A 21,996-nucleotide genomic window follows, 5' to 3' on the forward strand; every position below is an offset into this window, starting at 1 on the left:
GTTCCTGAGAGCTTTGATGCACTGTTTCCTGTTGTAGGATGGGCAGGCACTGGCTCTCAGGGAATGGGGATTTGTGTACGTGTACGTGCATGGCATCATGTGTTTCTGCACATGCAGGCCAGGCCCCAGCAGGAATAGGCTGGGTTAAAGAAGATTTGGCTCACAGTCGAGGGGCTGGAGAGAGTCCTTGCAGGCAGGTGGGCACGGTTCTCCCCATGGGCTCCACCAGGGATAGGGTCAGGCTGTACCAGCCCCAGACCCGTGCTTGACCCCTACCACCCTCGACAGCTTCTGCAAGGGGCGGACGTTGCACTCGTTTGTGAGGGACCCCAAGACGTCTCTGGACATCAACAAGACGAGGCAAATCGCTCAGGAGATCATCAAGGTGAGAGGGAGTCCAGCTGCTGGGGTTGGGTTTCTGGCCAGTTCCAGGGCTCCCGGCTGTTCCTCTCACCCTGTTACCCCCGTTAGAGTGGTTTGGGCAGCTTTGCCTCTCGCTCAAGCTCAGGCTCCTCAAGGGTGGGGACCCTGTCTCTTCCTCCCTGTCTCTGTCTCATTCACTCAGAGCTGGGAGCTGACTGTCCACATGATTAGGCTTGATGGAATTAACTTGGTTGGGAAGGAACTGGGCAGGCTTTAGAGACAGTTTCAATCCTAGTCACAACTGTTGTGTGACGTTGGGTAGGTTGTTTAGCCTCTCTAAGCCTCAGTTTTCTCCCCTGTAAAATGAGGATCTTCATATATCCTCCCTCTCTGGATTGGTGTGAGGTTAAAAATGCAATAATCCATGCAGTGGGGTACCCAGGAGCCCTGGGTCTGGTGTTTGAAGACAGCTTGACCTTGGGTGAGATCATGCCTGTGTCAGGTCACCCACGTTCCATGCACCTGACTCATCAGTGTTCAGTTCAAATAGAACATTGGTTAGAAATCAACCACTGCCACGTTTTCACTGGACAGACGAGGAAACCAGGCTTCAGAGAAGTTGAGCACTGTGTCCAAGGCCACGGAGTGAGTGAGAATCTGAGCTGAGATGGAGTTCAAACCCCAGATTTCCGTTATAGTCCAGGGCTCCTTCTACTACAGCTCAGATATTAGGAACACTCACAGTTGGGGACCCCAATGTGGGAATGCCTCTCTGTTCCCCCGCCTTGAGCCCTTGCCCTGCCTGAGAGCACAGACCAACTGTGCATATCCTGACAGAAAACCCCAGCTCATTTAGGCCCTTTATGACTGAACACGGATAATGTCACTGTCCCTGACCCCCTGGCTCCCTGCCCATCACCCTGTTCATACCTCCTACCTTAGCCAAGCTTAAGGTGGTTGTTCAGAAGCATGGTAACATTAAAGGAGCATAGACCAGTCTGGGGTCAGATCTCAGCTCTGCTCCTTCACTGCCGTGTGGCTTGGGGCAAGTGACTTTCCCTCTCTGAACCTCGATTTCTTCTTCTGTGAAATGGGGACAGTATACTGCATGGAATTGTGAAGATCAAATGTGGGGATTTAGGTAAAGCATCCAGCCTAGGGTGGCAGCTCTGTCATCGTCACACATCTTCACTCGTCCTGATGTGTCCTCCAGGGTATGGGATATCTTCATGCCAAGGGCATCGTACACAAAGATCTCAAATCTAAGAATGTCTTCTATGACAATGGCAAGGTGGTCATCACAGACTTCGGGCTGTTTGGGATCTCGGGCGTGGTCCGAGAGGGACGGTGAGTTGGTCCTGAGTGTCTGGGTGGGATGTGGGTGTGGGTGGGGAAGAGCAGGGATGAGGTCTGAGCACTGTCACTGTTGCTGAGCTGCAGCCCTCCCTGCAGGGAAGCCCAGGTCGCTTTGGTCCTGCCCTTGTAGTTCTGGTTCAGAATCAGATTTGGGTCACGTTTGGGTTCTCAGGCTGACTTCCACGGAAACCAGGTCCCCACACTCACATTTGCCCTGGCTGTTCACCAGCTTGGCCAAGGAACCAGGATTCATTTCCCCACGATGAGGAAGAGCATCAAATTTTATTTCCCCAGATCTTGAAGGGATTGGTAGGGAGAAAGGCCCCTCCCCTCGCATCTGGGGGAACCCCGAAAGGGAACATGGCAGCGAGGCTGCGAGGCCAGCCCCAGGCAAGTTTGAGATCCACGGGCAGATCGGGGTTCCTGGTTAGAGAGGCGCCTCATTCTCCAGCAGAGGGAGCTGGGCACCTTCACCAGCAGCTCCCTGTCAATATTTATCCATTCTTGCCCTGCTTTTCTAGAAACACCCGGTCATGACTCCTTTGTAGAATTCCTCAAAAGCGCCGGTGCCTTTCCCAAGTGTAGGGTCAGCGTGCTGGGTCTGGGTGTGTTTTGGAAGCTGTGTGTGGGTGTTCTGCTGGCCCTGCCTGTGCCAGGCAGGCCTCTTTGCTGCCTGCTGAAAGGTCTGTGTCCTTGTCCCGGCTTCCTGGTCTCCAGGCGTGAGAACCAGCTAAAGCTGTCCCACGACTGGCTGTGCTATCTGGCCCCTGAGATCGTACGCGAGATGACCCCTGGGAAGGACGAGGATCAGCTGCCGTTCTCCAAAGCTGCTGATGTCTATGCGTTTGGGTGAGTAGGCCCCTGGTGCCCTGAGGCCAAGTGTGGCCAAAAGAGAGGGCCCTAGTAGCCATTGGGGGGCAGAGGGAGGCGTGCTTTTAGGTGTTGAAAGCCCAGGCTTTGGAATAAAAATCAACCTGGTCTTGAGTCCTGACTCTGCCGCTTGTTGAGTGCGTGACTATATCCTTGGCCTTCTGGAATAGCTCCTCCCAACAAGGTCGTTTCATGAGGACTAAATCAGGTAATTGTGTACAGTGCTTAACACTGGCTGTCAGTCCCACCCCGCTGATCTGGGAGGATGCTCACCAGAGCTGACCGAGAACTGCCCCTCCCAGTCTGGGGAAGCTGGGTGTCCTGCCGGCCGTGCTACCCCACAAAGACCTGGGTGCAGACCAGTAGCAATGGAATGTGAGCCCGAGAAAGTTTTCTAATAGCCACATTAAAAAAGAGATGGGTGAAATTAGTTTCCGCTGTTTATATATTATAAAATCATATATTGTATTTAACTCAATATATCCAAAATATTATTTCAACATGTAATCAATATACAAATCAATAAGATATTTTATATTCTTTTTTCCTACTAAGTCTGGTGTGTGTTTTCTGCCTAGAGCATCCCTCCATTCAACTGTGCACATTTCAATCACTCATTAGCCCCCTGCGGCAAGAGGCTCCCACACTGGACAGTGTGGGTCTGATGGCGAAAGTCCCATCCCAAGTCAAGAAAGCCAAGGGGATGTGGAGAGGCCAAGGAAGGCTCACCACCCCGGTCACCTGTGCTGTGTCTGGGTATCCTTCCCAGTGGGGTGGCCTTGGTGCCATCCTTCCTCCTTGACCTTTAACTGTATCCTTCCCTGAGCACCCATGTGTGCCAGGTGCTGGGCTTGGCACTTTAGTACTCCTCAAACAACCCTGTGACAAGAGACATTAGCCCCACTGAGGTGAAGTAGTTTTACTGGGATCTTGCAGCTAGAAGGTGGCAGAGCTGGATTTGTGCTGAGGTCAGAATGACCATCAATGCTCCAGTCAAGCCTGCGCTGTCTCAGACTTCCCACCCCACAACAGCACAGGGCCCAGGTCCTCTAGGGCTGGGAGGAGCCTCCAGGAGGCCATTGTAGCACCCCCTGAAGCCAAGTGGGTGAGGAAGGTTGGAGAAGGGTCGTGATCCTCTGGCTGCGCTATGGCTGCAAGAGCCCCTGGGTGTGAGCTGGGCAGAGTGGCCCAGGAGCTCACGGCCATGGCTGGGTCTCCGCAGAACTGTTTGGTATGAGCTGCAAGCAAGAGACTGGCCCTTGAAGAACCAGGCTGCGGAGGCATCCATCTGGCAGATTGGAAGTGGGGAAGGAATGAAGCGTGTCCTGGCTTCTGTCAGCCTGGGGAAGGAAGTCAGTGTAAGTAGCACCTGCCCTGGGTGGGGCAGTAGGGCTGAGGGTGGGGTGGGACGTGTGGCATGGCCACCCTTCACTCACCCACCTGAGAAATGGGGGCACTGCCCAGGAATGGGGAAGGAACAGGGAGGCATAAATAAGAAAATATCCATCCTTACCCCACTGCTCACCTTTTTCATTCCTTTCAGTCTTTTTTTTTTTTCTTAAAGATAATGGTTTTCATTGATTTATGAGATGAAGGTAAAGCCCCATATTATTTACATGAAAGAAGATAGTTTTTTAAAAAAAAATCACTGCTCAAAATCCAAATAGTTGTGTTATGCTGTGGTATTAAATCTTTCCCCATGTTTTTCTTGACTGTTAAGAACAAAGTTTCCACAGCAAACTTGTTTTCAAAAAACCAAGTCTTAATGATAGTTACTGACTTCTCACTTCTGCGTGGTTTCTCCTTAATGGTTTCTCTGTGTTTGTAAGTTTTGTCAGGTTAAATAAGAGAGGTTCTCAAAATATGTTTATTTAGAAATAGAGCGTTGCACTGGGAATATGCATACCATGGTGAATGGCTTGCTTATTCAGGGAGGTAAAGGAAAAAAGGAAGAGGATTACATAATTATTTTGAAATATTTAATAGTTTTCCCTGGTGGCAAAGATCACTAACAAGAGTGATGTCATTCCAGGGTTAGACAGGATGTTTGGGGCAGATGTCCTTGTAGGAGTATTTTTGTATAAGGTTGCCATGGCCTTCATACAAGGTTGCAGTTTTTGCAGTCGTTAGTGATAGTTTTTGTTATCAGACATACAAGCTCAAGAAGCCTCTCTTCATGGCTTTCCCAGGCCCGATTTGTCAGAGTTTTCTTCACATTAGTGATTCTATTTTGATTCTGACAGCTTTCAGTTTCCTTTATCCCGGCACAGTGATATATGAAGAAACTCCAGGGCTCAGTGTTTTCAGTGCCATCAGTGATAGCCGTGTGTCCATGAATCAGATAGGATTGGGACAAAACAGACTTGATGTTAATAAGCAACTCCAGTCCGTATTTGGGCAGCATAACAATTGAAGTCTTCAGAGGGATCACCCAGCAGTTGTCCAGGCTAAGATCTAAACAGGCTGCAAGCTTCTTGTTAAGGTCATGAACATTGCTGGCAGGATCACCGTCTGTCTGCAGACTCTGTCGGCAAATTCACAGGGATGAATTCAACCTCATCTTCCTCCAAGATCTTAATAGATTGCAATGTTTTTCTCAGTCGACTGGTGGCAAGCAGCTAGGGCATCTTCAGAAGGCTCACTCAAGATGACATTATATTTGATCTACTTTATTCCACAGTAGTATATTTCATCTTGTTGAAGTGCAAAATATTTGTACAGGGATGCCCCTCCAAAGATAACACCAAAATGCTAGTTAACAACACTAGCAGCAGGCTCCTCTTTGGCCAGTTGATACCATTTCATTTGGGGTGCTGGGCAAGGGCCATGGGTGATGATCACCTCTCTGACACTCTCAGGCTTGTCCTTCTTGGCCTCCTTCTGGGCCAAGGCCAGTTAAATACCACTTTCACCTTGGTGCATCCTCAGACACCTTAGGAGGGTGTGGTGGTGATGCAGGATTTTTTGCTCCTTAGCTCAGCTAAAATCCAAGTTCTTGTCTCATGACCAGGAGAAATTAGGCACACGGACACATTGAAAGGTGAGGAGAGTGGAATTCATTAAAAGAAAACTCTCAACAAAAAAGAGGGGGTCCTCCCAACAGGCTCCCATCTCACAATTGCATATCAGGCCACCATACACGAACTGAAGAGACCAGGCTCCTTCCCCTGCATAAGGTGCGAATTCCTGGTAGCTCCACCCTATTCCCCCAGTGCATATAGGTCTCCAGTCTATTGTGGGTGTACCCAGGCAAGACCCTCATCTGCACAAAAACATCTGGTGTAAACACTTGTGGGGTGGGACAGAGATTCTCCAGGGACCCTTCTTTATCTGCCTCCTGCAACTGTCAGTGGGCTCAAGATACAGGTTTTAGGCTCCTGGCTGTGGCTGCAGCCTCTTTGGCTGGGCTCTGGGGCAGCTCAGATGGCAGCTGAAGTAACCACTGCCTTCCAGTCTTTTTAAATTTTTTTTGAGGCGGTCTTGCTCTGTCGCCCAGGCTGGAGTGCAGTGGCACAATCTTGGCTCACTGCAACCTCTACCTCCTGGGTTCAAGTGATCTCCCACCTCAGTCGCCAAGTAGCTGGGATTACAAGCATGCACCAAAACATCAGACTAATTTTTGTATTTTTAGTAGAGATGGGGTTTCACCATGTTGGCCAGCCTTGTCTCGAACTCCTGGCCTCAAGCGATCCATCTGCCTCAGCCTCCCAAAGCGCTGGGATTACAGGCATGAGCCACCGCGCCCGGCATAGTCTTTTAAAAAAATATTTAAGACATACGTGTCATAAAACCTAGCTGATTTTTTTTATTGTGACTTTTTCCACATGACATTTTGTTATGCTCATTACCTCAAATCATTAACAAATCCTTATTGTTAAGACTGTCTGCCCTTAGGTCCTGTGGCTGCACCGTAATGTAACTACTTCAGTCACTAGACATGGGGATTCTTTCCAGTTTTCACCTCTCTTTACAATAGAGTTAGCAAGGACATCTTTGTATAAACCAGAGTATTATGTATGTTTGTTGTATCTGAGAGAAAAGATATTCTTCGTTCTGCCCTCCTGGCAACAGTTTGTTTCCTTTCTGCATACTTAGCATCTTGGAGCAGAGAATGGTAAGTGCCATCTTCAGGGAGGCGAAGGCTGGAGCAGGGCTGAGCAAAGGGCAGCAAGGGAGTCAGGGCTCAGCACTGGCTGCAAGTTGGAGTCATCCGGGAGATTTATAAAAGTGCCAGGGTTAAGGCCTCCCCAACAGAGGTACCAATTTAATTGACCTGGGATGGGAATAAGATCATAGTTTTTTTATTTTTTATTTTTAAATAAAGCTCCTCAGATCATTCTAGAGCACAGCTACAGTTCTGAACTAATTGGAAGGATTTCTTTTAGTGCAGGGTGATGGTTGTTTTGAGACCAGATTGGGGTCAGGGCGCGGGGAGTGGGGACGGAGCAGATGTTCCGGCAGCAGCTTGTGGCTCACAGGTGTTCCCTTTCTTTTGTCCAGTCTTGCCTTCCCTTTTTAACACATTGCTGTTAGGGGTAGGGGAACATTGGTCAATGCAATAAAATTATTTTCTGTCATAGACAAAAGCTGGGAGTGCCCTCTGAGTGGCACCTTTCTCTGTCTCTTCAGCCACACTGCTGTATAGTTCACCACCAGGCACTGCTTTATGTGCTGAGGCAGCCAGTGAGTTATTAGTCATTGTATCTGAGGGTCCAGCACATGGGAAGACATCAAAAGACCAGAGGGTTCTTAATGAAAACCAGCAGTCCCTCACCCTAGATCATTCTCCAAAGGCATCATCTGGGTCTGTCAGCTTTTCACTCTGGCACTCTGTTCTTTCTGCTGCACCACTTAGGTCAGGTTTTCCATTACTTATTGTTAAGGTGGCCATGATTAAATCTTCCATGCTGTGCCTATTGATGGAGGCTAAAAGTGAGAAGATGATGAACAGTGTGTACACTACTGTAGTAGACTGTAAGTGCTATTAGCCACTGGTCAGGTAGTTCACTGGGATTACATTTTCTTTGTGGGTCCATCTCTTCCACTTCATCAATTACTCAAAGGCTCACAATTTTGTTGGCTTCACATTTGGACCATGGCTTTCTTGTGCAGTTTAGGCTTTTCCTGTAGTTTCTAATTGCCTTTTTTCCCCCTTCTTGCCTTTTCTTACTGCCGAGAGAAGAAACAAACACCTTTCTCATGTTCCTGAGGTCTTTCAGCTTCTGCGTTCTGCTTCCTGAGTGGAATTCGTTCCATTCTTTTCAGAGCCCACTGGTTTCTTGTCATTGGAATCAGTGGGATGTTAGGCCTGTTGCACAGCTGTTACCCTTCTGTTTTCTTTTCATTCACTCCTGGGTCAGTTGCACTATTCCTCATGTCTCATGTCTTGCCCTCTGTTTGCACTCCAACAAACAAACTGCGAGTGAAACCTGAAGAAACTGCCCCCCAGTGGAAGAATGGGAGATAATCTTTGAATCCTTGCATGCCTAAAAAAAGTTATTATTTCATCGTCATATCAGGAGTAGAATTCCAGGTTCATAATAATTTTCCCTGAGACCACAGGGATTTTGCCCTGCCATCTACTAAGTGTCCATTGCCTTCCTGAGAAGTCTGGTGTTGGTCTGATTCTCAGCCATTTGTGGATGCCTATCTTACTCTTTCTGGAAGCATCTAGGATTTTCTGTTTATCCCTGCTATAGGGAAATTTCATAAACATATATCTGAGGGTAGAGTTTGTTTTTTTTTTTTTAACTGTTTTAAGTGAGGTCCCTTTATTGGACCTTTTCAGCTGAAGACAGCTGCTACCTTTGACAGCTTCTGGTAAATTTTCTTTTATTATTTCTTTGATAATTTCCTGCCCAGTAGTCTGTTTACTTTTGTGGAAATCCCCGTTAGACAGAATTTGGTTCCTCTTAGTGAGCCTACATTTCTCTTACCTTCTTTTGTATTTTCCATCCCTATCTAGAATTGAGCCTACAGTCTGGGGAATTTCCTTGATTTTTAACTTCCAGCACTTTCAGTGTTTCAGTTCAGAAATTATATTCTCATTTCAAGCACTTTCTTATTTGTTGATTTCTTTTTTATTGCAGCCTGGTCTTATTTTATGGATAGAGTAGCTGCTTCATACAAATGTACACACACACATGTACACCCCCTATCCTCCAGAGACAGTGTCTTAATCTGCTTATCTTCTATCTTTCTCTGGTTTTCCTGATACAGCAGGCAACCCCATGGGGTCCAGTTGTATTTGAGAGCAAAAGCCTGAGTTGCTGAGTCTGTGTAGGTGTATGTATTCTGCCTGGTCATATGTGCAAGAAATAGGCCTTTCCACACAGGCAGCTCTGAATCAGAAGGCTGCAGGGCTGTGCTGGTACACACGTGGATCCTCAGAGTAGGCAGCAAAATGCCACAGCAAGAAAGGTTTTGCTCTGGGGGTGATCGGGACAGCTGTTCTGCTGACTCTTAGCTGCTGCCCCTATATTGAGTCTTCCTTGTCACTCCAGCCGCCGTTCTAGTAATGCTGAGGCTCCCTCCTCCGCTGCAGCCCCAGCTTGCGCATATTCTGAGCATCTTGCATTTCACCTGCGAACATTGTACCTTGCACTTTGCATCTTCAAAAAACCAACAGCCCATTTCTCATCTCTTTCCCATTGCTGGTCTGTTCATCGTGGTTACTCTTATTTTGGGGTGCGCATGGATCTAAGAAGTAAGGAGGTGAGGTAACCTGGTGCATTCCATGTTGAACCAGAAGCATGAGTGGTTCTCTGAAACCCAGTTACTTCTTACCCCTTCATGTCAGCAGGGCGTTCAGGGGCCCACCAGCTAGACGGTACTTGAGAACATCGAAGGGACCCTTTGTGGAGTGTCCCTACTGTGTGTCCCCTCCCTCCCAGCCAGCTCACACACCGCTGATGGCAGCTCCATTTGCAGGAGATCCTGTCGGCCTGCTGGGCTTTCAACCTGCAGGAGAGACCCAGCTTCAGCCTGCTGATGGACATGCTGGAGAAACTTCCCAAGCTGAACCGGCGGCTCTCGCACCCTGGACACTTCTGGAAGTCAGCTGAGTAAGTGCCTCTTCCACGAGCCAGACTGCTAGCCAGGCCCTCGCAGCCTCACCTGGGGTCTTGGAGGGCACCTTCTGCTCTTTCTGCCCAAGACTTTTCGTGTTTTTTGGGTTTTTTTTGAGACGGAGTCTTGCTCTGTCATCTGGGCTGGAGTGCAGTGGCGTGATTTAGGCTCACTGCAACCTCCGCCTCCTGGGTTCAAGCAATTCTCCTACCTCAGCCTCCCGAGTAGCTGGGACTATAGGCACCCACCACCAAGCTTGGCTAATTATTGTATTTTTAGTAGAGACGGGGTTTCATCATATTCGCCAGGCTGGTCTCGAACTCCTGACCTCAAGTGACCCACCCGCCTCAGCCTCCCAAAGTGCTGGGATTACAGGCATGAGTCACCACGCTTGGCCTCTGCCCGGGACTTTGATCTGAGGAATACACACGGTAGGTCACCCGAGGTGACTAGTCCCCTTGCCCAAGTGATACCAGGATTTTATTTCCCACGTTTGTTTTGGAGACTCCCTTTGACAGGTGAGCACCTACAGTTTGCAGCTGTGAAAACCCAGGACTAGAAGGCTCTGCCGAGGGAGGGGCAAGATGGGGTCAGTTAGAAGTCAGAGCGACGTGGTATTGTAAGCTTCACTGAAATAAGCAGAGCCAATATTGCTTACAATGGCACCCACCGAAACACAAGAAGCCAGCCACCTCTTATGGGGACCACAGTCACTTGGGTTTAGAAGCTGTCTGCCTCCTGGTTTAACACACAGCCCTTTGCACCCCTTGGTGCGGGGGTGATGTCCACCAGGTCACGGGCCACTGTCGTCTCTCCTGCATTCTATCTCATTCCCTTTTTCCTTTGCCCTCTGGTTGCCTCTGCTAGAACACTCAGAAGAGACCTCTGCCCTGTCACGAATGCTCTGTGAGAACCTGGGAAGTCCTTTTTTGTTCTGGGCCTCAGTTTCCACATCATTCAAAAGTCTCTGGGCTAGGGGTTGGGCCAGGTCTAGGGCGGGTAAACTTGCTGTAAGGGGCCCGGTGAATATTGGAGGCATTGCAGGCCAAGAGGGCAACTCAAGTCCTCACTCTGGGGGCCAACTTTGGCAGTGTGCCAAGCACCATCTCTGCCACAGCCTCTCGGCTCTGCCATCGCAACACGGGAGCAGCCACGGACGGCGTAAATCAGGGAGCTGGCTGTGTGCCAGTAAGACTTAATGCTGGAAATTGGGATTTCACATGTCATGAAATAGTCTTCTTTTGGTATTTTTGCCCCCAACCATGTAGAAAGTGAATCGATTTATCTCACCCAGGAGTCCAGCCTGTAGGTCAAGTATGGCCTGCCACCTGTGTCTGTACAATCTGCAAACTAAGAATAGTTTTACCTTTCTGAGAAGCTTTTCAAATAACAATTGTTGTACACATAGAGATGAGGTCTCACTATGTTGCCCAGGCTGGTTTCAAACTCCTGAGCTCAAGTGATGCTCTTGCCTCGGCCTCCCAAAGTGCTAGGATTACAGGCTTGATCCACTGCGCCTGGCCAGTTATAAACTTTAAGGAAAAGGACACTTTCTAAAAGTGGAATCTCCCGCAGAGTCCCGCTGTAGAAAACCCATAACATGGAGCTGCTCTTCATGAGAGCGAGAGGAAGAGCCTGTCTGCCACCTGCTGCCAAGAGAGCCCCTGAGGCCCCCGTCCCTGTGTGTGTGTGTCACTGAGTGCCTGGAGAAGCTGCATCCCCAACTCCCGTACCTGGCGCCACGTGTGGTGATGGCAGCATTCCTTATCCTAGGAAGGGTCAGGTAGTCAATACTTTGGGCTTGCAGGTGACACAGTCTCTGTTACATGTTCTTTGTTACTGTTTTTTAATCCTTTAAAGTAGTCAGAACCTTTCTTAGTGTGTGGCCAGATTTGGCTTGCACATTGTTTTCCAGGCCATTATCTTTTTCTTTTCTTGTCTTTTTTTTTTTTTTTTTTGAGGCGGAGTCTTGTTCTGTCACTCGGGCTGGAGTACAGTGGCACGATCTCAGCCCACTGCAACCTCCACCTCCTGGGTTCAAGCGATTCTCCTGTCTCAGCCTCCTGAGTAGCTGGGACTACAGGCACACGCTACCACACCTGGCTAATTTTTGTATTTTTAGTAGAGATGGGGTTTCACTATATTGGCCAGGCTGGTCTCAAACTCCTGACCTCAAGTGATCACCCACCTCAGCCTCCCAAAGTGCTGGGATTACAGGTGTGAGCCACTGCACCCAGCCTCCAGGCCATGTCTTTTATTTTTTTGTTCTTTCTGAGACAGAGTCTTGCTCTGTCACCCAGGCTGGAGTGCAGTGATGCAATCTTGACTCACTGCAACCTCCGCCTCCCGAGTTCAAGCGATTCTCATGCCTCAACCTCCGAAGTTGCAGGGATTATGGGCACCTGCCCCCATGCCTGGCTAATTTTTGTGGGTTTTTTAGTAGAGACGGGGTTTCATCATGTTGGCCAGGGCGGTCTCAAATTCCTGACCTCAAATGATCCGCCTGCCTTGGCCTCCTGCAGTGCTGGGATTACAGGCATGAGCCACCATGCCCGGCCTCCAGGCCCTGTCTTGATAAAGAACCAAAGTGGACCTCCAGCCGCAGTTGAGGAAGGACTCAGCATGAGTTTTCTGTCCTGCAGAATTCACTAAAGAAATGCTTGGTGCTTCGCTGATTCAGGCCAGGTAGAGGGATGGTCTGGAGGAATGACAGTGTGTGGTTAGGGAATACCACATCTCATGCAATACTGGGTTCAGTATTTTGCTCTTAGGATGGGTCGGAGTCCAGTACAAATGTAGGGTAATGGATCATAGCCATAGAGGTGTGCGTTCTAGGCAGCCATTGCTGCACACCTGCTGCACGCCCGGAGAAACAGATGGCCGAGGCCAGGGTTCCACCAGCGAGGAAGTTCCAGTGTCATAAAGACAAACAGACACACTGTAATGACATCAGGACTCTTATCACCTTTGTATTCCTGGCTCCTAGTACAGTCCCAGGAACATGATAGTTGGTCACTAAATATTTGGTGTGCATGAATGAATGCGGGCAAAGGGTGATACCATGCCAAGTGCTGTGATACAGCCCAGATGGGGGCCTCTGCGTCCACCTGGGGGACACGAGGAAGAGTCTCTGGAAGAAGGTCGTCAGGGCTGGGTTTTGAGCCAGAACTGTCCCAGCAGAGAGCAGGAGCATGGGGCTCTTAGCCGTTCAAGGAGGGTGATGTGAGGTGGCGAGGCCAAGCTCCAATCGGACCTCAGGCAACTTGCTTAACAAGCTGGGCCCTGGTTTTCTCCCCGACAAAACAAAAGCCTCCACTAGGTGGACACTGGCATTCAGAACATCATTCCAGATTCCCTAAAAACCGTGTAGTCCCACCTTCTCATTTCACAGGCAGGAAACTGAGTCACAAATGGGGCTGTTCCCTGCCCAGCCCCTTCAAGGAGAGCTTGCAGGCTCTCCTTTCCTGAATGAGTCTGTGTCAAAGCTTCCTGTTCACAGTGTTTACTTTCTACACACTTGCCCCTAATTCTCACTTTCTCTTTTCTTTCCCATTGATCTTGTCATTTTTTTATTTTCGGGGGGTGGCGGATATGCTGTTCTGTCATCTCCCCCTTTCCCATCAACTGATTCCTCCACCTGTCCACGCGTGCCTGACTCCATCACCTGCTGGGGCCGGACTGCGCTCTTCCCACGCCTGGCGGAATGGTTGCTGGGCACTCCCAGTCGCTGGAGGAGCCGCTACTATGGAAAAGGACGCTACGGCCACCCTGACTTTAAGAGCTCCTGTCCGGTTCTGGAGGAATAGTGTGTTCCTGTTACTTCCCTCGCTGGCTGCCTGTCTCTGGTTTTCCTGACGCAAACCCCACTTCCTTTCTGTCGCTGCTTCCCAGCTTCTCCCATCTTTGTGTCATTTATTCTCGCAAACCAAAGTGAGGTTTCTGCAGCTGAAATGGCTGCCAGCAAGGGTCACACAGGCTTGCATTTTTCGCTGGGTGAGAGAAGAGCCACAGCATGTAGCGGGGCCTTTGTCCACACCACGAGTGGACGGATGGCTTGTCCCCGGGTCGGAGAGAACTTGGGTCATTGATTTGAGCCGCCAGGATCCCAGTCCCCCTGGCCAGAGCTCAAGGGAAGAGAATTCAGTGAAGCAGAAATACTCTTGGAAGTATTTTGCTCGTCAAGGGCTAAGGAGCTGTGGGCATGTGCCAGCCTCTTTATAAACGTGCTGCAACTGTGCCCTGTGGGAGCTTAGAGAGGGTTCTTTGTGCCCAGGCTCCCTTCTGAGCGTGCAGTGCAGCCAAGCCTGGGGGATGGAGTCCAGGATGACCCTTTCTCTCTGGAAGGGAAAGGGAGTCCCCTGTCCAGCTGCTCTGGCCAGACCTCTAGCTCCCGACAGGCTCTGCATGGGGCTGTGATTCTGATGCTGTTCTTTGCTTTCTTCTCTTTCCTTCTGTAGGTTGTAGGCCTGGCTGCCTTGCATGCACCAGGGGCTTTCTTCCTCCTAATCAACAACTCAGCACCGTGACTTCTGCTAAAATGCAAAATGAGATGCGGGCACTAACCCAGGGGATGCCACCTCTGCTGCTCCAGTCGTCTCTCTCGAGGCTACTTCTTTTGCTTTGTTTTAAAAACTGGCCCTCTGCCCTCTCCACGTTGCCTGCATATGCCCAAGTAACTGCTCTCAGAGGATCCCACTAATTGAGCTCCCTCCAAGGCGGTCTGGGCAGCTTCTAACTACCTTCCTGGACGTGACTGATTGCTCCCGTGTTCTTCTGAGGGCTGGTCTTGTTTTTGTTGGGGTGGCTCTGTCTCACTGCTAACACCTTAGTGAGATGCCTTCTACCCTCCTGAGTACACCAGCCTCCCACTGGGTGTGTGCCTGGTGCGCGGCAGGCGGAGGTTGGGAGGGTATTGACTTGGCTTTTAACCTGTGGGAATTTTGTCCAACAAGGAGTGGAATGATTTCAGAGCTGCCCCGAGGCTGGCATCCTGGTCACAGGAACCCTTTGCTGGGCTCGTGTCTCTCAGTCTCCTCTATAGAGTTAGATCAGAAGACACAGAAAGTTCTGTGGCCATGAAAGATACCAGCTCAGAAGGGTTGTGTCTTCAGTGGCACCCTCAGAAAAGTTGTCTTAAAGCAAAGAGGTACCTGGCTCCAGACAATTTTTCTGATGAAAACAAAGTCTCTGCCCCATCCCCCCCTGCCACCCTGGCAAAATTACTTCCTTTGCACCTGCCCAGTGTGCCATAAACCAGACCCCAGGTCAGCATTTGTCAAGAGCATGGCTGCCGGGTCCCCTGCCGCAGTTACTGCACTGTTTACTAAATGCAGGTTTCTGTTCTCCCTCCCCAGACCTGCTGAACCCAGATCTCCGGAATTGGGCTCTAGGAATCTGCATTTCAACCTGCTTCCCAGGTGGCCCTGATGCACCCCAGTATTAGGGTTTATTTCTAAAAGGAACATGCCTTGTAACTCCTGGTATCCTGGGGGTCATGTTTCTCTTCTCTCTCAATTCTACTTGGAGCAAGAGCTTTCCTGGGCTGCAAATGAGAAAACAGTTCCGAGGAGCCCACAGCAGTACTGAGCATGCTGGGAGCTTGGGACTTGGAGATGAGTGAGCCACTGTTGCTGCTCCAAGTAGAACTACTTGGAGTGTAGCTGAGGCCTTGGACTCAGTATGACCAGGGGCAGCTCTGCCAGGGCTGTTGGCCAATCAATCATTTTCATTTCTTGTTGGAGGCCAAGTCCTCTGCTGAGCTCATTTCCTAACTAGTGTTACCCTAATTCTGATGAAGACCAATGGGGCTATAATTCTTGTTTTTGTTCCTCTTTGCAGCATTAACAGCAGCAAAGTTGTACCCCGGTTTGAAAGGTTTGGCTTGGGCGTCCTGGAGTCCAGTAATCCAAAGATGTAGCCAGCCATGTGGTTTTTCGCTGCTGATCTCTTTCTTTTTAAAATGTGTTTCTGAAACATCCAAACAACCACCACGACAAAAAACACTGCCTGCCCAGCGCTGCAAACCAGGAGCACGCATCCTAGATTCAGACTGTTCGCCATAAACCCTACTCGGGAGATGGAGCTGCACCTACTATCTCTTAAAATGACACCACCAACAACCAAACCTGTCGTGACAGACAGCAAATGTTTACACATGTATTTCTCCTGAGTGAACCTGATGTTTTACAATAGGTAATAATAAAAACAGTCCGTGCATCGATGCACTGGCACTGATGGCCAGGATGGCTGAAATGGCTGTCCCTTCTGGAGGACCTGGTAGGCGGTGAGGGACCCATGCTGGGCCAGAAGGAAGACAGACATGGTGATTGCAGCTGTTCTTGGGGTAGGGCGGGGAGCCCAGAAGGTCTGACCTGGCCTCTGCTTTTTGGCCCAAGACCCCATCAGGGGAATCTCTCTCTCTAGGGCTCTCTCCTTGTCCTTTCAAAGGGATACTGCCCCTTCCTCCTCTTGCAGAAGAAACCCTGGCTAGGAACAGAGCTAGATGAAGGAGTCTGGAGTTCCTGGAGAGTTTGGGTTCACCTTCTCACCCCTGTAATCCAGGCTGCTCCTGCTGGAAAAGTAGAAACAGAATCCAAAAAAGGTCTGAACTCACCAGGGGGTTCCCAGCCAGGGTTTCTGCTACAAGGTGAGGAAACATCCATGGCTTGTACAGATGTGAGTCTTTGATGAAGCCCCCAGGCAGGCACTAAGGTTATGGGACTCAGGGCCTTGGCTTTTAGCTACATCCCAGTCCCTGACTGCCATCTGACCGTGAGAGCTGGATGGGTGGGAACAAGGAAGATGGAGGAAGGAGGAGGAGTAGATGGCAAAGGTACCGGAGCCCCCTTCCCAGCCACATGGTGACCCTGGCACTGTAAAAACCCTTTGTCATGCCAGAAGGTTCTAGAACTGCCCACTTCTTCCATTTCCATCCTGCTGAAACCCCTTAGCCCATTTCCAACTCCTCTGTCCATGCTCTGAGCTCAACTGGGTGGCATGTGGCCCATCACCCCTTTCACTTAGACCCACCTAGCTGGCCCCCGTCTGCAGAGCCTTCCCTAGCACCATTAGGCCTTCTACTTGTGTCCATTTGAAGCAGGAGGGGCTGGATTTGGAAAAGTCTTTGAGGTGAGAGCACCACACTTGTCTTCATTAGGAACTCTCACCTGCAGAGAAAAGTTCCAGATGGCAAAAGGGAGCCCTTAAGTGGAGGTTAGGTTGCATTAGCCTCCAAAACCAGAAAGGAAAAAGGGTGATGGGAGTGGAGACGTGATTGGATTCTGTGACCATGCTCTGAGCTCAGACTTGGGAAGGGAGGGAGGTGGCTCCCACCCCTTCCAGTTAAGCCCCGTCTAGCTGAGCCCCCGTCTCCAGAGTCTGGTCAAAATGCCACAGAAAATGAGCTGCTCTGCCAGCAAGCTATGGAGTTGCCTCCTCGCCAGGCCTGGCATCCCTTGATCAGCCCCTCCTTGGAGGGCACAGCCATGTTACAGTGCCAACGTGCCTGGCCATCAGCATCTTCACCCTTCCCAGTCCATGTGGGGAGGCTGTAAACCATGTGGATTCAGCTCCGTGTGGAGTTTCTGTGCTATAATGGGACTGCTCGTTTTGCCCCATCATCCCTTTGGCCTCCCACACACCTGCCCTTTCCCAGGGATCACGTGTGTCTCCAGCCTTTCACCTTTCTATTGCAATGGTGGCCTTTGTCCAGGCGACAGCAGGCCCGATGGATGTACTGGTGAGCCCCACGGTTGGACGTCAGCTCAGCCAGTAGGCTCAGTTCCTCCCCAACCCCTGACACCAGGCCGCAGTGGGCATGCGCAGGCCCACAGAAAGTCAGTCTGGGTTTTGCTTTTTCTCGTGAGCATCACAGTTAAAGAAGCGCTCATTGAGCAACTACAGTGCACTTGGTCTTCTGCAAGTGCGGGGCACCTAGAGATAGGAGCAGTCATGGTCTCTGCTCTTAAGGAACTGATGACCTGGTGGGGCCCTGTTACCTTCGAGGAACCCAGAAGGCACTGGGCCCCAAAGGTGGAACTGAAGGACTGGGGGCAGCTGGCTCTCAGCTTGCCACCTCTGCACTGCCTGTCTTTAAAGAACCCCACCTCACCCCATGATGGTCCCCCCGTTCCCCTTGTATTTCAGTGACTGTGAATTGAAGTTAGGAAGGCACACCTGCCCTTCTGTGTGCTCTCTCCATCTGCCTTGGAAACACACGAAGGACGACAGATACTGTGAATTCAGCCCTCACGGCCAACTGTGAAGGGGATGGAGAAGGCTGGGAGAGCTCAGGGAGAGCTCTTGAGGGCTGCGGAAGTCCCCTCTGGGGTCTGAGAGTGGAGCCCAAGCTTTGGCCCACCAAGGCATCCCCAGTTTCCAGCCTCACCTCTGAAGCCCTGCTGCCTTTAACCACCAGAGCCGCAGCCCCCTGGGTTTCTGTCTAACTCGAAGTCTTGCATCCTAGCTAGTTTGGGGTTGTAAGCAGTGTGTAGCAAAGTTGATCTCTCCATGTTACCAAATCAAAACACCCTCTGTCATCTTACGGCATTTCCTCTTGAGTTCACAGAGAGGAATGGCAAGCCCTGGAAACCTGTGTTATTCTGTGTTGATTTGGTGTGGGGGTGGGGGTGGAGACATAAATGTGAAGCCAGTTGGAGTTTGTGCTATGCAGCAGTGTTAGCCAGGATCTCATCAGTGTGCAAACCTAGCATCTTCTGTGGCCACAAGCCACACACTTGCTTTTTTTGAATGTGATGTAAAATTTGTACAGTAAAGTTTTTATATTTTCTATCAACTGCATTTGTCTTCCAGACATGCTATTAATTTAAATTAAAATGGTTAGTATTAACAAACGTGCTGTATCGGGTTTTTTTGCCACTGGCAAGAACATGCCCTCTGTGGTAAGCCAGGCCTGGATGTCTGGAGTTTGTGAATAAAATTATACCAAGGTGTACCGGGGCTTGTGTTTGCTTTGGTCAGTTCCAGGTGAGTCCTGGGGACCATTTGGATGGGTGGCATGGGAATAGATAGGTCTGGGGTGACTGAACCCCTGGTCTATAGATTAAGGAGCTCCTTCCAAAGGAAGAAGTTATGCCAGGACCTCAGCAGCAGGTGTTTCTAAAGAGATGGAGGAATGGAGAAGTCACATGTCAAAGGCCCACAATGTGCAGAGGAAGATCATCCAGGCCCCAGCAGCAACAAAGCCATGAGTAGGCCCAGCATCTCCTGAGTTGGAGGTGCCTCAGCCTTATGGAAGCCTTGGAGGGATGAGGTGGTGTTCGTCTGAATCCAATTTCTAGGAGCCCCTCATTGTCAGTTATATATACAGATAGGTGGAGAAGAGGTACTTTCTAAACACCATCTCACTTTAATCCTCATAAGGCCACGAGGTAAGAATTGTGATGTTTCAGCTGAGGAAAATGAGAAGCGGAGAGGTTAAGGTATTCACCCAAGATCACACAGCTGCAGGGTGGCTAATCCAGGACTCGGGCCACAGCTTTCGCTCCAGAACCTCTCTTCAGAAGTCTAGGAACTTACTGGTCAGACATTTACTGAGCACCTACTGTATTCAAAAGATAGTGCTAAGTTGTGGAACGTTTTCCAGGATAGACCACGTGGTAGGCCACATATTAAGTCTCAATAGATTTAAGCAGATAACATAACAAAGCATCTCTCCAACCACAATAGGATGAAGTTAGGCAGCAGCACTAGATTCTCAGGGGCACAAACCCTATTGTGAACTACGCATGTGAAGAATCTAGGTTGCGTGCTTCTCATGAGAATCTGAGTCTAATGCATGATGATCTGAGGTGGAACAGTTTCATCTTGAAACCATCGTATATCCCCATCCATCTGTGAAAAATTGCCCTCCATGAAACTGGTCCCTGGTGTCAAAAAGGTTGGCGACTGCTGCCTTAAACTACTACTGGATTTCCTGAGTGAGGCAAACAAAGTACTGTTTTGGCATAACCTGTTTGCGGGAGAGAGGTGCACTGTTAATTAGCCCATTAGGAAGCAGTTAGAACCATATATCTGACTTTATAGATGTAGAATACGCTCAATGAGAATGTTCTCAGCGGGGAGGCGGGGGTGTTCACGCATGTTTCAGTGATTAATGTGGTTCAATACGGCTGTCCCAATATAATGCGGTTTCCAAAGGGAACTGGACGAGAGGACCCAGGGTCTCCTGCATTGTACAACAGGACTCGGGTGTCTACGGGCATCACTGACTGCCCTGCCGAGGCCCTCTGTGCTGAAGGCATCACTGCAGATGGAAGGATTCCTTGAGGAACTCTGCTACTGGCAAAGGTGAACGGGTCTGGGCACGGGATCAGTGCAGTCCAGGAGTGACTCTAAAGGTGCTGGCGTGTGGGCACTATGTGCGGAGCTCAGCCCCAAGTCCTCTTCATGCATTAGCCCATTTAATCCCCACAGCATCTTTCTAAGGTTCACATTCACTTGCTTCATTTTATGGGCGAGGAAAGGAAGCCTGGAGAAATTCAGGAACTTAACGAAGATCACACAAGAATTAAATGACAGGGCCAAGATTCAAACGTGGGCTATTCATACTATGTATAGAATTGTATGTCTAGCCCAATTTTGTTGACCAGTCATCTGTTGATGGACACACGTTGCCTTCACCTCTTGGCTTTTGTGAATGATGCTGTTACAAACATGGGTGTTCACATGTCTCTTTTGAGTTCCTGCTTTTGGTTATTTGGGGGATATACCCAGAAGTGGAACTGCTGGATCATATAGTAATTCTATGTTGAGGTTTTTGAGGAACAGCCACGCTGTTTTCACAGAGTTCCAGTTTACCCACAATCTAGCCAACAGTTGTTATTTTTCAGATTTTTTTTTTTTTAATCATAGCCATCCTAATGAGTGTGAGGTGGCAGACTCACATTTTGAAGAGATCCCTCAGTCTACAGGGCAGAGAACAGAGAGCCTCTGAGAAGGATCTGCAACTTTGAATACTAGAGCTCTGAGCAGGAACATTCCCAAGGGCTGCTTCTGGTCTCCTGAAGACCAGAGCTAACCACTGGGAATGGACTGTGGTGAGTGAATGGTGCCGACACTGTGCCTCGAAGTGCCTCCCTACTTTGTCGATTAGTCTAAAACCACGTCAGCCTTTGGGTATGACTGGGGCCCCTCCAGGCAGGGCGTGGAGCACAGGGCCCTCCTTTATGGGCCGGACTCAATAGTGAAGCTGCTTACCTGTGACTCACCTCCCAGGCTCAAGCTGATGCTAAGGTGCTGATTTGCTGGAACTCTGAGCTGTGCCTGTGTCTCCTTGGATTCTGGGAGATTTTTTTCTTTTAGCAGTGTTTTATGGAAATATTGTCTAGGTAGAGTAAAATGTACAGATCCTGGTTTTCTGTTTGAGTTTTTGTTTTGTTTTAAGACAGGGTCCTGCTCTGTCACCCAAGCTGGAGTGCAGCAGCACGATCATAGCTCCTGTGGCCTCAACCACCCAGGCTCAAGCAGTCCTCCTGCCTCAGCCGTCCTGTAGCCAGGACTATAGGCGTGCACCATAATGCCCCACTAACTTTTTTGATTTTTAGTAGAGACAAGGTCTCGCCATGCTGCCCAGGCTGGTCTCGAACTCCTGGGCTCAAGCAATCCTCCTGCCTCAGCCTCCCAATGTGCTGAATTACAAGTGTCAGCCACTGCACCAGCCTCAGCCTGTTGTTAATGGATGTAAATACCTGTGCGATCACCACCTAGAACCAGATCCAGAACACTTCCAGCCTCTCGAAGACTCCTTCGTGCCCCTCCCAGTCAGTGACCCCCAAGGGTGACGCCATTCTGGCCTGTTGTTCAACTTGACTCTCACAGCATGGAATTCTCACAGCATGTGTCTGTTTGGATCTGGCTGCTTCTGCTCAGTTGTGAGGCCCATTGATGTTTCCTGTGGCCTAGCTCCTTTTTATTACTGAGGGCTACTCTGTTGTATGAAAACCACAATTCATTTCTCCCTTCTCCTTTGGTGAACTTTTGCATTGTTTCCAGCCTGGATCATTCCTAACAGCATGAGTAAAGCAGTTAAAAACAGGCAAATATGTTTTTCTTTCTCTTGGGTAATTTTTCAGAACTAGAAAATCCAGAACATAGAAGTAGATATTTGACTATATTACAACTCACCAAGCAGTTTTTCTTTTTCTTTTTTCTTTTTTAATTTTTTGAGACGGAGTCTTACCCAGGCTAGAGTGCAGTGCCATGATGAGGGTTCACTGCAGCTTTGACCTCCCAGGGTCAAGCGAGCCTCCCACCTCAGCCTCCCATGTAGCCGGGACCACAAGTGTGCACCACCACACCTGGCTACTTTGTTTATTAAAT

The 21,996-nt window shown here is 49.6% G+C and overlaps 1 protein-coding gene across 10 annotated transcripts in view; it reads left to right on the forward strand.

Annotated features, from left to right (window-relative positions):
* The window catches only part of KSR1 (kinase suppressor of ras 1), a 172,614-nt gene extending 154,004 nt beyond the window's left edge, over nt 1–18,610 (forward strand). For 8 of the 10 annotated variants that reach the window (XM_077970556.1, XM_077970557.1, XM_015118880.3 and 5 more), the window contains 6 exons: nt 289–385; nt 1,577–1,710; nt 2,437–2,568; nt 3,812–3,947; nt 9,520–9,653; nt 15,496–18,610. In XM_077970556.1, coding sequence (XP_077826682.1) covers nt 289–385; nt 1,577–1,710; nt 2,437–2,568; nt 3,812–3,947; nt 9,520–9,653; nt 15,496–15,574 — 712 coding nt within the window. In that variant the 3' untranslated portion in view covers nt 15,575–18,610. Of the gene's footprint in view, nt 1–288; nt 386–1,576; nt 1,711–2,436; nt 2,569–3,811; nt 3,948–9,519; nt 9,654–13,381; nt 13,463–15,495 lie in introns of all 10 variants that reach the window. The other 2 variants (XM_077970554.1, XM_015118878.3) reach the window with 1 other exon arrangement.
* The last annotated feature ends 3,386 nt before the right edge of the window (nt 18,611–21,996 follow it).

Source organism: Macaca mulatta, chromosome 16 (assembly GCF_049350105.2).
Source record: "Macaca mulatta isolate MMU2019108-1 chromosome 16, T2T-MMU8v2.0, whole genome shotgun sequence".
In the NCBI taxonomy this organism is placed as follows: Eukaryota; Metazoa; Chordata; class Mammalia; order Primates; family Cercopithecidae; genus Macaca; species Macaca mulatta.